The following is a 15,894-nucleotide window of genomic DNA, read 5'->3' as shown; positions in this document are numbered from 1 at the left end:
AATATTCCAGTTAAGAATAAAGAGGATGAGTAAACTTGTTCTGCTAATCTCTTCAGAGTTTCTTTTTGTGTTAAGCATTAATCGTTAAACTTTTTTGATAATTCACATTCAGTCATGGTAGCCTATTCAAACTAACTACCCCAGTGTCAACACTCCGCGTTTATATAAAAGTAATTAAAAAAAAATCAACTGAAATTGATAGAAGAAAGGAAATTTAATTACATGTTGGAACTATCTGATTTTTTTTAAGGGGTATTGATGGTGAATATTACCTTTTTGGAATTTTAAAATGTCATGTCATTTAATTTTGTCACTGCCTGGCTTGTAATTAATGAAATATTTTCTTTTGTAATATTGTAGATAGTCATTATTGCTTTTTGTGTTTATTTTTAAGATGGATCTATCCAGTGGAGGAGCTTCAGTTCCCGTCTTTTTGCCTTGGGATTTATAGTCTGTTCTGTTTTTGCTGTTTCATTTGGGCCCTTCATTGCCATGGTAAAGATGAGTTTGATAAATGAATTTAAAGTACTGTATTCTGTACTTTATATTTTACTACATTTGAGATGTAATTTTGATGTACTCTGATTCCTATTGAGCACAGAATTTTAATATGGGGACAATTGTGCAGTTTTGTCACAGTGCCAGAAGTCTCTGATGTCAACTCATTATCATATTTGTAATATGTTCCCTGCGACATTAGCCCAACAGCAGAAAGCATGCTTGATGTATTGGGGGATACCTGGAGCAACTCTTAAAGGGCTGCTGAAAAAATTTATAAGGATGCAGTCACTTAAAGATAAGTGGCTGCGTATGGGGGTAAAAATGACTGGCCTTTCTGAAGGCTATGTGTGGGGAAAGAAACTGGAAGATAAAAGTCGAGGGGCGATACTAAGTGGAGTCTTTGAGCAAGTGGTAGAGGGCACAGCAGCGGATTCACTATCATGGATGGGTGAAGTTGACTCGCCACTGTATGAAGTGAGTACAGGAAGGTCACTTTATTTGGCACTAGAAGACACCCTCTCCAAAGGCAGCAGCAAATTCTGCGTGGGAAGAGGTAGCAGCTATGTTGAAGGCTGTGTACATTACCTGCACGTCTTGGGAATACAGGTGGGAGAAAACACCATACTTTCAGGAACCTAGCAAGGTAAGATTACCTAACAGCATCATGTAGAAGATAGATGACCTGAGAAGTTTAGGCACAAAGTGTTGCATGTCAGCCTGTTACACATTTATTGCTCACGCATGCCAAGCAGTCGTATATCCTCACAGCTTATGCATACCCATATTTCAACAGGGCACACATTTAAATTGCAAATTACAATTGAAAGCTTTGGCATGCTGACATTGTCTAAGTGTAAGAGTAGGAAAGTCTTGCTACAAATGTACAGTGTATTGGTGAGACCACACCTGGAGTACTGCATACAGACTTGGTCTCCTTATTTAAGGAGGGGATATACTTGCATTGGAGGCAGTTCAGAGAAGGTTCACTAGGTTGATTCCTGAGATGAAGCGGTTGTCTTATGAAGAAAGTTTGAGCAGGTTGGAGTTTAGAAGACTGAGAGGTGATCTTATTGAAACATAAGATTATGAGGGGGCATGACAGAGTAGATGCAGAGAGGATTTTTCCCCTCGTGGGGGGAATCTAGAACTAGGGGGCATAGTCTCAGAGTAAGGGGTCGCCCATTTAAAACAGAGATGAGTAAGAACTTCTTCTCTGAGCGTCGTGAATCTTTGGAATTCTCTACCCCAGAGAGCTGTGGAGGATGGGTCATTGAATATATTTAAGGTGGAGATAGACAGATTTTTGAACGATAAGGGAGTCGAGGGTTTATGGGGAGCGGGCAGTGACGTGCAGTTGAGGCCAAGGTCAGAACAGCCATGATCTTATTGAATGACTGAGCAGGCTCGAGGGGCCGAATGGCCTACTTCTGCTCCTATGTCTTATGTTGATGATGTCATCAGAAAGAAGTGGCTTGAAGGAGCTACTGAATTGGACAATGTGAGATCTTGAGAGCAATTGTAATAATATTGCTGAAACAATGGTGATTAATAGCTGTATCTTTACTGATGTGAATTCAGCTCCTTTGCTGTTCATTTTGACCCACGACAATGAAGCAATGGCAATACATGTCCAAGTTGAACTGGTGTGTGATATTGGAGGGGGACTTGGAGGTGATAGTATTTCCATGCATCCGCTGCCCTTATCCTTCTAGGTGGTGGAAGTCATGGGTCTGGGAGGAGCTGCAAAAGGAGCTTTGGCATCTTGCTGCAGTGCATCCTATAGATAGCACACACTGCAGCCATGGTATGTCGGTGGTGGAGAGGGTGGATATTTAAGCTAGTGAATGGGATGCCGATCAAGCGAACTGCTTTGTCCTGGATGGTGTTGAGCTTCTTGAGTGTTGTTGCAGAAGCACCCATCATGGCAAGTAGAAAGTATTCCATCACCCTTCTGACTTGTGCCTTGTGGAGCGGCTTTGGGGAGTTGTGAGGTGAGGTGAGCCACTCTCCGCAGAATACCATGCCTCTGGCCTGCTCTAGTAGCCATGGCCTTTATGTAGCTGCTCCAGTTGAGTTTCTGGTCAATGGTGACCCTGACTGCCCCCTCACCCCCACCCCCACCCCCAGGATGGCGAAGGTAATGCCATTGAATGTCAAGGGGAAGTGATGAGCTCACTTTTTGGAGATGGTCATTGCCTGACACTTGTATAACGTGAATATTACTTCTAATGTCATGTCTATTATGGCCTCTCCAGTGTCACTTGCATATTCCAGTTACTGGTTGCCTCTCTTCAGCTTCTGATCTGTCACCCATTTCTCTTGGGTTCTGTGTTTTCCACACTGTCCGTATACATTAGAATTAGATTTCCCATTTTTGGGGAGCCGTGATAACTGATGGGGCATCTTATACCTAGGTGATAGATTGTTTCCAGATTTATTTGGCTGGGAAGTAGGGATAGGTATAATACACGGGGTACTTTATATAAATGAGAAGATGTAAAGCAAAAAAACCTGAAGAATGATAGCTTTCGTTATAATTCTTTTTTTAACAATTTGGTTTTTAATAGGGGGATTGATGGCAAGATGTGTTTCTTGTATAATGAGAGATGAATTTTGATGGGATAATTATGGAATTATTTATATGGATAGGAGGATGCAGGGCTATTGTTGAAATATTTGAAATATCCACATGTTTCATTTGAAAGTAAGTAATTTAAAATAAGTTATAACATTTCAAACATTAAGAAATGTATTAGGACTTTACTTAAAAATATACTTCTGTCGAAAATTCTGATGCAAGAATACAAAATGCCCCAAGCTGTTTAATAATTGATGTTTCTTTCTTTCTCAGGGTCAGCTGCCTCAGGTGCTTGCACGACTTTTCCCCTTCAAGCGAGGTCTCTGTCATGCATATTGGGCCCCAAATTTCTGGGCTCTGTACAATGTGGTGGACAAAGTACTGTCTGTCATTGGTATGATCTAGTTCAGTTTATTGAACATTTAATATATGGGCATCTAAAACATTCAGCACAAAGGCCTCTTAAGAGATTTTTGCTGACAAAAGTGGAAATTCATTCTTTATCTGAGTGTTGAAAGCTGATAACCCAGGAAACTATATTTTCATAGTCGTGATATTTACCGGATCGGAGTTATTTATCTCACCAGCTGCTGGTGCCATTTCTGTAACTGCCACATTAAATAATGTTATTAAACCGAAAGCTAATGTTTCACATAGCTGACAGATAACTCTTATTTACTGCTGCAGGTGTAAAGTTACAACTGTTGGATCCTGCCAAGATTTCAAAGGCATCAATGACAGGAGGCTTAGTGCAGGAGTTCCAGCATGCTGTCCTACCTTCTGTGTCAGCATTCACCACGTTGGTCTGTACATTGGTCTCAATAATGGTCAGTACCGGCACATGCTTTCCAAATAATTCCATGTTCAATAAAATGTAACTCCATAACTACTGATAATTTTTGGCCTTTATTTTATAGAAACATAGAAAATAGGTGCAGGAGTAGACCATTCGGCCCTTCGATCCTGCACCACCATTCAATTAGATCATGGCTGATCATTCACCTCAGTACCCCTTTCCCGCTTTCTCTCCATACCCCTTGATCCCTTTAGCCGTAGGGGCCATATTTAACTCCCTCTTGAATATATCCAATGAACTGGCATCAACAACTCTCTGCGGTAGGGAATTCCACAGGTTAACAACTCTCTGAGTGAAGAAGTTTCTCCTCATTTCAGTCCTAAATGGCTTACCCCTTATCCTTAGACTGTGTCCCCTGGTTCTGGAATTCCCCAACATCGGGAACATTCTTCCAGCATCTAACCTGTCCAGTCCCGTCAGAATTTTATATGTTTCTATGAGATCCCCTCTCATCCTTCTAAACTCCAGTGAATACAGGCCCAGTCGAACCAGTCTCTCCTCATGTCAGTCCTGCCATCCCGGGAATCAGTCTGGTGAACCTTCGCTGCACTCCCTCAATAGCAAGAACGTCCTTCCTCAGATTAGGAGACCAAAACTGAACACAATATTTCAGGTGAGGCCTCACCAAGGCCCTGTACAACTGCAGTAAGACCTCCCTGCTCCTAAACTCAAATCCCCTAGCTATGAAGGTCAACATACCATTTGCCTTCTTCACCGCCTGCTGTACCTGCATGCCAACTTTCAATGACTGATGTACCATGACACCCAGGTCTCCTTGCACCTCCCCTTTTCCTAATCTGCCGCCATTCAGATAATATTTTGCCTTCGTGTTTTTGCCATCAAAGTGGATAACCTCACACTTATCCACATTATACTGCATCTGCCATGCATTTGCCCAATCACCTAACCTGTCCAAGTCACCCTGCAGCCTCTTAGCGTCCTCCTCACAGCTCACACTGCCACCCAGCTTAGTGTCATCCACAAACTTGGAGATATTACACTCAATTCCTTCATCTAAATCATTAATGTATATTGTAAATAGCTGGGATCCCAGCACTGAGCCCTGCGGCATCCCACTAGTCACTGCCTGGCATTCTGAAAAGGACCCGTTTATCCCGACTCTCTGCTTCCTGTCTGCCAACCGTTCTCTATCCACGTCAGTACATTACCCCCAATACCATGTGCTTTAATTTTGCACACCAATCTCTTGTGTGGGATCTTGTCACAAGTCTTTTGAAAGTCCAAATACACATTCACTGGTTCTCCCTTGTCCACTCTACTAGTTACATCCTCAAAAAATTCTAGAAGATTTGTCAAGCATGATTTCCTTTTCATAAATACATACTGACTTGGACCGATCTTGTCACTGCTTTCCAAATGCGCTACTATTTCATCTTTAATAATTGATTCCAACATTTTCCCCACTACTGATGTCGGGCTAAGTGGTCTATAATTACTCATTTTCTCGCTCTCCCTTTTTTTAAAAGTGGGCTTACCCTCCAGTCCATAGGAACTGATTCAGATAGACTGTTGAAAATGATCACCAATGCATCCACTATTTCTAGGGCCACTTCCTTAAGTACTCTGCATGCAGACTATCAGGCCCCGGGGATTTATCGGCCTTCAATCCTATCAATTTCCCTAATACAATTTCACGCCTAATAAGGATTTCCTTCAGTTCCTCCTACTCACTAGACCCTCGGTCCCTTAGTATTTCCGGAAGGTTATTTGTGTCTTCCTTCGTGAAGACAGAACCAAAGTAATTGTTCAACTGGTCTGCCATTTCTTTGTTCCCCATTATAAATTCACCTGAATCTGACTGCAAGGGACCTACGTTTGTCTTCACTAATCTTTTTCTCTTCACATATCTATAGAAGCTTTTGCAGTCAGTTTTTATGTTCCCAGCAAGCTTCCTCTCATACTCTATTTTCCCCCTCCTAATTAGACCCTTTGTCCTCTGCTGAATTCTAAATTTCTCCCAGTCCTCAAGTTTGCTGCTTTTTCTGGCCAATTTATATGCCTCTTCCTTGGATCTAACACTATCCTTAATTTCCCTTGTTAGCCACAGTTGAGCCATCTTTCCCGTTTTATTTTTACTCCAGACAGGGATGTACAATTGTTGAAATTCATCCATGTGATCTTTAAATGTTTGCCATTGCCTATCCATCGTCATCCCTTTAAGTATCACTCGCCAGTCTATTCTAGCCAATTCACGTCTCATACCATCGAAGTGACCTTTCCTTAAGTTCAGGACCCTAGTCTCTGAATTAACTGTGTCACTCTCCATCTTAATAAAGAATTCTACCATATTATGTCACTCTTCCCCAAGCAGCCTTGCACAACAAGATTACTAATTAGTCCTTTCTCATTACACATCACCCAGTCTCGGATGGCCAGCCCTCTAGTTGGTTCTTCGACATATTGGTCTGGAAAACAATCCCCAATACACTTCAGGAAATCCTCCTTCACTGTATTGCTACCAGTTTGTTTAGCCCAATCTGTAGGTGGATTAAAGTCGCCCATGATAACTGCTGTACCTTAATTGCACGCATCCCTAATTTCTTGTTTGATGCTTTTGGCTGATGCACAGATCGTAAATGTTCACGATGAACATTTGTGTTGATGTTCTGCTCTTGAGGCCAAATGCTGGCTCGAGTGTTTCGTCATGTGCTATATGGCTGATGGAGAACATTGTTTTTTGCTTCAGTTATTAATCATTGTCTTATACCTCTATTTATCTTTTGTTTCAAGCCTGCTATTCTCCATCTTTGGCTAAGACCTCGAGGACCTAGAGGGTTCCTTCAGTGCCTGATACTTTGCGCATTGGGGTCGTTCATGTTTGGCTGGCATGTACATGAAAAGGCCATCCTCATCGCTATACTGCCTTTGAGGTACCATAAATTCATTGGCTTCATGATGTGTAATAAGAGTGCTTTTTGTAATAATGAGGATTCTTCTATAATGTCATAAGCAAAAATATTTTACAAAGGTAGTTGAATTAGATCTTGATATGAACAGCCCATTGAGGAATAGATGAGGTAATGGGCAACATTGTAAATGGTGACACAGAGGTAGGACAGTGTGGCTGAGCAGCACTCTGGCGCTCCCGCCCAGCCGGCTCACCAGCCTTTAAATGGGAAAAAAATGTGCTGTTTTTGAATGGGCCATGCACCCAAAAAAAGTAACAGGAACCTTGGTAATGGGTTAGTACAGGGATGTTCAGATTGCAGCCCAGGGGCCACTCCTCTTCTTCTTAGGCATTCCCTTGGAGTCGAGGATGACTTGCTTCCACACTAAAAATGAGTTCTCAGGTGACTGAAGAATCCAATGCGGGATCCACAATCTCTGTCACAGGTGGGGCAGACGGTGGTTGAAGGAACGGGTGGGTGGGGTGCCTGGATTGCCGCACGCTCCTTCCGCTGTCTACGTTTGGCTTCAGTTTGTGCTTGGTGATGAGACTCAATGCCTTCCCGGATGCTCTTCCTCCACTTTGGGCGGTCTTGGGCTAGAGATTCCCAGGTGTCGGTGAGGATGTCCTTGAAGCGTTTCCTCTGCTACCCCCCCACCCCGGGTTCACTTGCCGTGTCGAAGCTCCAAGTAGAGCGCTTGCTTTGGGAGTCTCGTGTCAGGCATGCGGACAATGTGGCCTGCCCAACTGAGCTGATCAAGCGTGGTCAATACTTCGATGCTGGGGGTGTTGGCCTGAGCGAGAACACTGACGTTGGTGCGCCTATCCTGCCAATGGATTTGCAGGATCTTGCGGATGCAGCGCTGGTGGAACCTCTCCAGCATTTTGAGGTGTCTGCTGTACATAGTCCATGTCTCTGAGCCATATAGGAGGGCGGGTATCACTACTGCCCTGTAGACCATAAGCTTGAACAGAGAGCTACTCATCAAGGACAGAGAGGCAGTGAGTGCCCGTTGGAAGGAACACTTCAAAGATCTCCTTAACTGAGACTCTGTCTTTGACACGAGTGTTCTGAACTCCATCCCGCAGTAGGCTACCCGGCCGCATTTAGTCCCAAGCCACTGGCAATCCGGCCTCCGAAACCCTGGCAACTCAATCCTATTTTCACTTGGGTCAAACCAGCAAATAAGAAAACTGTTTGTGTTTTGTAGACCTGGAGGTTTAGCTGTAGGTAGCATTGTTTCCTCATTGGTAAATACATCTTAAAACTAGCAGACCTTGGTGTTCTGATTTAACAACTCCGATACATGTTAATTAATTGAAACATGGATTTCAACCTTGTAAGTGGCCTTTGAGGCTCCATGGTACTTACTTTAATGACCCATGACTGGGCATTCCTGGATTGGTATTCAGTCCTATCGCCTCTGGGACCTGGATTTAAATGCAGGCTATACTAATAGGATGTAAATCTTTTATTGCTGCTGACTGTAAATGCAGCCCTTCTCAAAACCATACTAATATGTTTAGTAATACAATTTAAAATAGTAAGATTGCTTAAAATGATAGTAATGGGTTTAGTATATCTATTTAAGGGTGCTGTTATTTTGCCATTTTCCTAGAAGGAAGAAGAATAACTTGCATCTATATAGTACTTTTTGAATGTAGTTACTGTTGTACTGTAGGAAATGCGGCAGCCAATTTGCACACAGCAAGCTCCCACAAACAATGTGATAATGACCAGATAATCTGTTTTAGTGATGTTAATTGAGGGATAAATATCGGCCAAGACACCAGGGATAACTCCCCTACTCTTCTTCGAAATAGTGCCATGGGATCTTTTACGTCCACCTGAGAGAGCAGACGGGGCTACATCCGAAAGACAGCATCTCTGACAGTGCAGCGTTCCCTCAGTACTGCACTGGAGTATTAGCCTAGATTTTGTGCTCTCGTCTCTGGAGTGGGATTTGAACCCACAACCTGCTGACTCAAAGGCAAGAGTGCTACCAACTGAGCCACAGGCTGACGCTCATGTTGAAACAAGACAGTTTGCAATGACTGGAAAGTGGCAATATATCTTAAGAATCGGACTGGTGGTCTGACTCCTGAGTGCACAAAGCCAGAATCTATGTGGTCGAAGTTTGCGCCATGTACAATATAACTCCAGCCCAGTGCAAAGATGCTCTTTAACAGTACTCGGGTGGTCCATTGGTTATACTAGAACTTTATAGACTTATTTTTTAATCTCATCCTGGCAGTTATTTTTCATTCTTTTCAGAAAATCTTTTCAGAAAATAATTGCTCCTATCCTTATTTTCAAAACATTGCATTATGGTGCTGGAATATACTCTTCGTACAAGAGATGTGAGCTCCCATCCCACCCCAGTCATTTACAGATGATGTAAATTGGCTATTCTATGCAGTAAATGAACCAGCAATGACCAAAGAAACTAGTCTTATGTTCCTTATGCTGCAGTATTTTTATTTTAAATCCTTAGTTTGTTTGCTGTGGAAAATCGAAAAGATGCGGGAATATATCTCATCTTAGTAACCACAGGGCATCTTTCCCTCTTCCCACTCCTCTTCACAGGACCAGGTAAGGATAAGATGCTCACTTACATTCTAAAACGACTTTTTTTGCGTATGTACTAAACAAATAGATGCATTTTATTCACTGTTTTTCCCTCATGTTAAGAATTACATGAACATACCTTCAGTTTCTCTGGCCTAGTGGCTTTGCCTTGTAAAGTGCTCAGATGTACAGACCAGAAGGTCCCGGGTTTGATTCCCAATCTGTGCTGAGTTAGCTCATTGTAATCTGGGTAACAGTCGGGGCCCCCTGTAAGCAGAGGGGGAGAGAAAGTCAGCAAGGCTTCCCACTTCTCATTGCTATCCAATGACTCCTGCTGGAAAGTGTGCATGCGTCAATTTTGAGAGAGGACTAGCGTTAGTTTGTGGTGCAATAACCGACCAATACTCGCAGTCTAGCCTCGAGGATGAGGTAGCCCCAGCATGTCACTGGCTTTAGGAAGAGAAGAAAAACACATAGCAACAAAGAATATAAATGTACTCATTGGTTCCCTCATTTGGGTGGTTAACAAATCATTGGGCAACTGTTGACTTTCCTTCTCAATGTTTTTCCCCCTAATTTGCTCCCCTTTCCTAACTATGCTGCATTGTGTATTCGGGATCACTGGATAGTGATCAGGATGCTGGTTGCTATTCCTTTGCCTAACACTGAAACCAATTATTGCACCCACACTATTGTCCCAGTTGAACATACCTAACTCGATACACAGCCTAGATATCAAACCTGCAAACTTCCTTGTCTGTGTGATTTAGCACCGTCCAATCTGAGGCTTTTACTAACAAAGCCACTGGAGTGGTCCCCTGCCCTACATTTGACGTAACTTAAAAGCACTCTCCTATAATATTATCTTTAATTTCATGCTTGTTTATGAGTCTCTCAACACATTGTCTGCTAGTCGAGTATAATTGAAATTCTAGTTACGTTTGGATTGCTAGTACAAAAAGTAATCAACAATACTAGTGAAGTAGGCCTTCATCTCGAGGGGTTTGGAATACAAAAGGGATGTTTCAGTTGTACGGAGCCTTGGTCAGATCCCATCTAGAGTACTGCATTGAGTTTTGGGCACAGCACCTCAGCAATGACATATTGACCTTGGACGGGGTACAACACAGATTTACCAGAATGATACCAGGGCTGAAAGGGTTAAATTAAAAGGACAGGTTGCATAAACCTAATTTGTATTACCTTGAGTTTAGAACATTAAGGAGGTATTCGAATCGAGTGCTTTAAAATGATAAAAGGATTTGATGGGATAGATACAAAGAAATTATTTCCTTTGATGAGGGAATCCAAAACAAGGCAGCATAATCTTAAAATTGGAGCTATGCCATTTAGGAGTGACATCAGGAAGCACTTTATCACAGAGAAGGTAATGGAAATCTGGAAAACTCTCCCTCAAAACTGCTGTAGAATCTGGGTCAAAATGAAACTTTAAAGACAAGGATCGATAGATTTTTGTTGGGTAAGAGTATCGAGGGATAAGGATCAAAGGTAGGGAAATCGATTTGAGGTTCAGATCAGCCATGATTAATTGAATAGCGGAATAGACTTGAGGGGCTGAATGGCCTGTACCTGTTTCTAAGATTGACTTGTACTATGGTAAGAATTTGAATCCAGAACATTTCTACGCTCTCCGTCAGTAATATAAACTGTAACTAGATTCCTAGTATAAATGTGATTACTTTGGTAGTGAGCTGATGCAGCCTTGTAATTAATTGTCCATGTGTGTCCATGTAGCAGTGCAACATCGCTCAGAATCATTAAGTATGTTTATTTCCTTTCTGCATTTCTAATGCAAAATCGGCCACAGGAAGGCAGCTTGGTGGGTGTTATATTCCACACTGCAGATACAAACATGAACAATGACGGACAGATAAAGACCACCTGGTCCATCAAGTCTGTCCCACACAATTGCGATACCTTGTGTATCACAACATACACTCCACCCCACCCGAAACCATGTGATCTCCTGGGAGAGGCAAAAAACAGATTAAAAAAAAAACCCAGACCAATTTGGGGGGAAAAATCTGGGAAATTCCTCTCCGACCCATCTAGGTGATCGAAACTATTCCAAGAGATCACTCTGCCCATTAAATTCCCTGCAGTACCTACCTTCTGTAAGCAGTGATCTCTGTCGCAGCCAGAAACAAATCCAGCTTTCGCTTGAAGGAATTCAGTGAGTCTGCATCCACCACATGAAATGGCAGCTTGTTCCAGAGGTCTACTATTCTCTGAGAAAAGAAACCCCTCCTGACGTCTAATCTAGATCTAGCCTGATACAACTTAAATTTGTGCCCCTGGTCCTGCCTAACCTATTTAATTGATATCATAGGGAACGTACACTGATCCCATGCTCCCTGCAGGGGATGAGCTCAAAGGCAAAGATCTGGGCTACAATTGTTTATTCTTATCTCTGACTGTTGCTCCTTTCAAGTGGACTCCTTTGCTGCGTGAATTTACTCTGGTATGTCATGTATTGTATTCAGTGCTATGTGTTTGATTTTGTTTTGGTCTTTTTTTTCCTTTATAGAAATGCCAATCAAAATCTGCCTTATGCTTTTGTTCACTGTATATAGTTTCTCTGCTCTGCGAGCTTTGTTCAGGTGAGTGGAAATGTATCTTTCCCCCTCTCTCCCTGGAAATCTATGGTAATAATTCTGCTAGAAAGACTGCATATGGTTTTATGTTATCAATATTTAAATATTGCAAATACTGTTGAAACAGGAAGGAAAGTCTAGAGGGAGATGCTTTTTGTTCAAAGTACACTCATAATTTTGTAAAAGCATCATTTTCTATCTGCATAAAGACCTTCAAATCAAGTGTCAAATGTCCTCCTCTCTTGTGCTGTGATGTGACCAACCGGTAGCATCCAGGGGTCACAGTCTAAGGATAAGGGGGAAGCCATTTAGGACCGAGATGAGGAGAAACTTCTTCACCCAGAGAGTGGTGAACCTGTGGAGTTCTCTACCACAGAAAGTTGTTGAGGCCAATTCACTAAATATATTCAAAAAGGAGTTTGATGTCGTCCTTACTACTAGGGGGATCAAGGGGTATGGCGAGAAAGCAGGAATGGGGTACTGAAGTTGCATGTTCAGCCATGAACTCATTGAATGGCGGTGCAAGCTCGAAGGGCCGAATGGCCTACTCCTGCACCTATTTTCTATGTTTCTATCTAGCATCCCTATGCATCTTGGAGCAGCTCCATATCAACAGTAGACAGGGGTAGAAGAAATTGTTTACGATTGAAGATTTCCCCCTTTACTATCTATTCTTTTTTTTGTCACTGTGGCTGAAATGAGATTTGCTACTTCCTATTAAAATAACTCCATCAACTCCACACATTTATTTATTTTCTGTGTTACCTTTTTTATTGCCATGTTCTTAGTTGGCCCATACTACACACTATCCCTCAGTGAGGTGTACATAGGAGCTGCTCCTGAGCCTCTGCCACTGCAGTTCTTGATCCAGCTGATGGGAAGCATGCTCGAGCACCCTGGAAGATTCACCTACTCGGTTTCTTGTCTCTTTCTGCCCCTGGCCTTGGTTAAGGATCTGATCGCTGCTCAGTGTCACTCCTTGGTGGCACAGCTGATTTTGGAAACTGACCATATGGAAAATATTAACAAAACAACTTGCATTTATATAGTGCCTTTAACGTAATAAAATGTCTCGAGCAATGTTCCCCCTAACCTGCATGGTCAACGCAACTATCTGCTGGTCCAGCGCAGCCTGGGACCAGCTTTTCAAATGTGAAATTTCGCACATGAGCCAAACTTTGGGCCATGCAGCCCTTTAAAGGGGTCATGCACCCAAAAAAAATTGGGGGGGGGAAACATTGGTTCCAAGGTGTTTCACAGGAGTGTTTTCAGACAAATTTTGACACCGAGCCACATAAGGAGATATTAGGACAGGCTTGGTCAAAGAGGTAGGTTTTAAGAAGTGTCTTGAGGGAGATGAGAGGCAGAGAGGTTTAGGGAAGGAATTGAAGATGCTTAGGGCCTTGGCAACTGAAGGCACTGCTGTCCATTATGGGGTGAAGGAACATATCCTATTATTCTATCCCATCACACATGGAGCTCCAAAGCACTGTTGCACTGCAGCATTTGTGCAAGTATTGTTCTGTATAGACAACAGAAATTGTTACCTAAGAACATAAGAAATAGGAGCAGGAGTAGGCCATTTGGCTCCTCGAGCCTGCTCTGCCATTCAATAAGATCATGGCTGATCTGATCCTGGTCTCAACTCCACTTCCCCGCCCGCTCTCCATAACCCTTGACTCCCTTATTATTCAAAATCTGTCGATCTCCACCTTAAATATATTCAAATACCCAGTCTCCACAGCTCTCTGGGGTAGAGAATTCCAAAGATTCACGACCCTCTGAGAGAAGAAATTCCTCCTCATTTCTGTTTTAAATGGGTAACCCCTTATTCTGAAACTGTGCCCCCCTAGTTCTAGATTCCTCCATGAAGGGAAGCATCCTCTCTGCATCTACCTTGTCAAGCCCCCTCAGAATCTTATATGTTTCAATAAGATCACCTCTCAGTCTTCTAAACTCCAAGGAGTACAGGCCCAACCTTTCTTCATATGACAACCACTTCATCTCAGGAATCAACCTCGTGAACCTTCTCTGTTGGAAATGTACCTGCCAACATTGGAAAGAGAAAGAAAGAATCTTTTTTGTCTTTCAGATGCTGATTGGATCTGTTGTATATTTCCAGTAATTGTTTTTCATTTTATAAATATTATAGATGGGAATTAATGCAACAAATGCATAATACGCTGCCTAGTTCAGTAAAAGAGAGATTTATCCAGAATATGCTGTGACAGGTCACCGTAACTTCTCGTGCTTTCACATTTTATTGGAAAATATGTAAAGCAATGTGCCCTGTTGGACACAGAGTGGGTCAGGGGAACTTCATCTTGACGAGCAATATCTGACTCCACTTGTTTCCAAAGAGGCTCCCACAAAGTTTCAGATCGCACTTAAATATTTTCAATTTCAAATGTTCGGTTTATTGAATTAAAAAAAGTATATATAGTAAATCCACGATAATCTAACTGGGTTTGTTACCTATCCAGGAAGGAAGGATCGCTTCTAAACTGGCCTGAATCCATCTACCTCAGTGGTCTTATTCCCCTGCAAGTTATTTGTGAGATCATCTATCCCCTAACGTCCTGGCAGCAAAAGTTTCCCTTTGTGCCACTGTTGCTCACCTCTGTATACTGTTCGCTAGGAGTTACCTACACTTGGATTAAACTGTACATTTCAGTCCTGACGGAGCCAGGGACTGACAGGAAGATGAAAGCACAGTAGTTGATGGACTCGTTCAAATGCTTTATTCGGACTTGCGAATGTGCTATTAACTTGGAGTTACAGTACAGGAATCATGGACACAATGCAGGAATCATGGACACAATACAAGAATTATGGACATAATCCAGTTTGAGGCCACTGCCGTTGTGATAATCTTATTTTACTACAGCCTTTGAAAGCACTGGTGCTGGGACTGGCATGATCTTTCAAATATAGACATGTTTTCAGTACCTTTAACAATAATTGCATGATATTGTGTCCATGTTGATGTTTAAGATTAATTTCACTACCCTGGAATAACTGTTGCGTGTTGATTAAAGTATTTGTCCCTTTCCTGTCCCTCCCCACAGTATGCCATTGGAGGCTAAATGCTTCCACTGTATTTTGTAATGCAAAATTCAGTACATTGTGACTATCAATGTTAAAATGATATTCAAAGTGAATTTTGAAACAATAAATCTGCATCACAACTGCAATAACATCACATACTGATTTTTAAGTAGAGGTATACCCTCGACCTCCAAATGACCTCCACAAGCCTATTCTTGGTTGCATATTTTTAGGGAAAGACCTATTGAAGTGTCAATAATTGGTATTGCTTAAGGACCAAAAATATTTCTGTTATGAATACCGCTTCTGTGTATGTTTACATCGACCTGTATGTATTGTGAATTGTAAATGTAACATGAAAAGGTGTTTGTTTTACAAATACAAAATCCTGTAGCTGTAAGTTGAAATGGAATCATGTTGAAGCAACTGCATTCTAGAAACAAAATAATTTGTTTAGTGCAGAATAAATTTATTTTCTTATTTGTATAAATCGAAACACTGAATAAACATTTGGGACTGAATTAAGTGAAATCATGAAATTCATTTTATATAACAAATAAAGGAGATTGTTTGCATGTTGATTGTTTCTGACTTTTGCCTCAAACAGCATAAAATAGTGCTGCGGCATAGGGCCAAATGCAACATTCACCAGTAAGTCAGTAAAATAAAGAAGAAAGAGTCAGATTAGTGATTCTAAATTAAAGCCATGGAACTGAAGAGCTTGCAATGAATTTGCACCTTAACCAGTCTAGCTCTGAGTTCAGCACATGTCAAAGGTTTGATATTCAAAATATTTCATTAGTATTTTCTGAAACTAAC

At 41.8% G+C, this 15,894-nt stretch overlaps 1 protein-coding gene across 3 annotated transcripts in view; it reads left to right on the top strand.

The window, feature by feature from the left end:
• Window positions 1-15,585, top strand: part of alg8 (ALG8 alpha-1,3-glucosyltransferase) — a 35,714-nt gene extending 20,129 nt beyond the window's left edge. For 2 of the 3 annotated variants that reach the window (XM_070891601.1, XM_070891600.1), the window contains exons 7-13: window positions 395-495; window positions 3,353-3,473; window positions 3,767-3,906; window positions 6,687-6,826; window positions 9,339-9,436; window positions 11,961-12,033; window positions 14,511-15,585. In XM_070891601.1, the coding sequence (XP_070747702.1) occupies window positions 395-495; window positions 3,353-3,473; window positions 3,767-3,906; window positions 6,687-6,826; window positions 9,339-9,436; window positions 11,961-12,033; window positions 14,511-14,745 (908 nt within the window). In that variant the 3' untranslated portion in view covers window positions 14,746-15,585. The remainder of the gene's footprint in view (window positions 1-394; window positions 496-3,352; window positions 3,474-3,766; window positions 3,907-6,686; window positions 6,827-9,338; window positions 9,437-11,960; window positions 12,034-14,510) is intronic. The other variant, XM_070891602.1, reaches the window with a different exon arrangement.
• Window positions 15,586-15,894: the final 309 nt, after the last annotated feature.

The sequence above is a fragment of the Pristiophorus japonicus genome, chromosome 10, assembly GCF_044704955.1.
Source record: "Pristiophorus japonicus isolate sPriJap1 chromosome 10, sPriJap1.hap1, whole genome shotgun sequence".
Lineage (NCBI taxonomy): Eukaryota > Metazoa > Chordata > Chondrichthyes > Pristiophoridae > Pristiophorus > Pristiophorus japonicus.
Note: the sequence above shows the minus strand (reverse complement) of the source record. Positions and strands in the feature narration are given on the sequence as shown.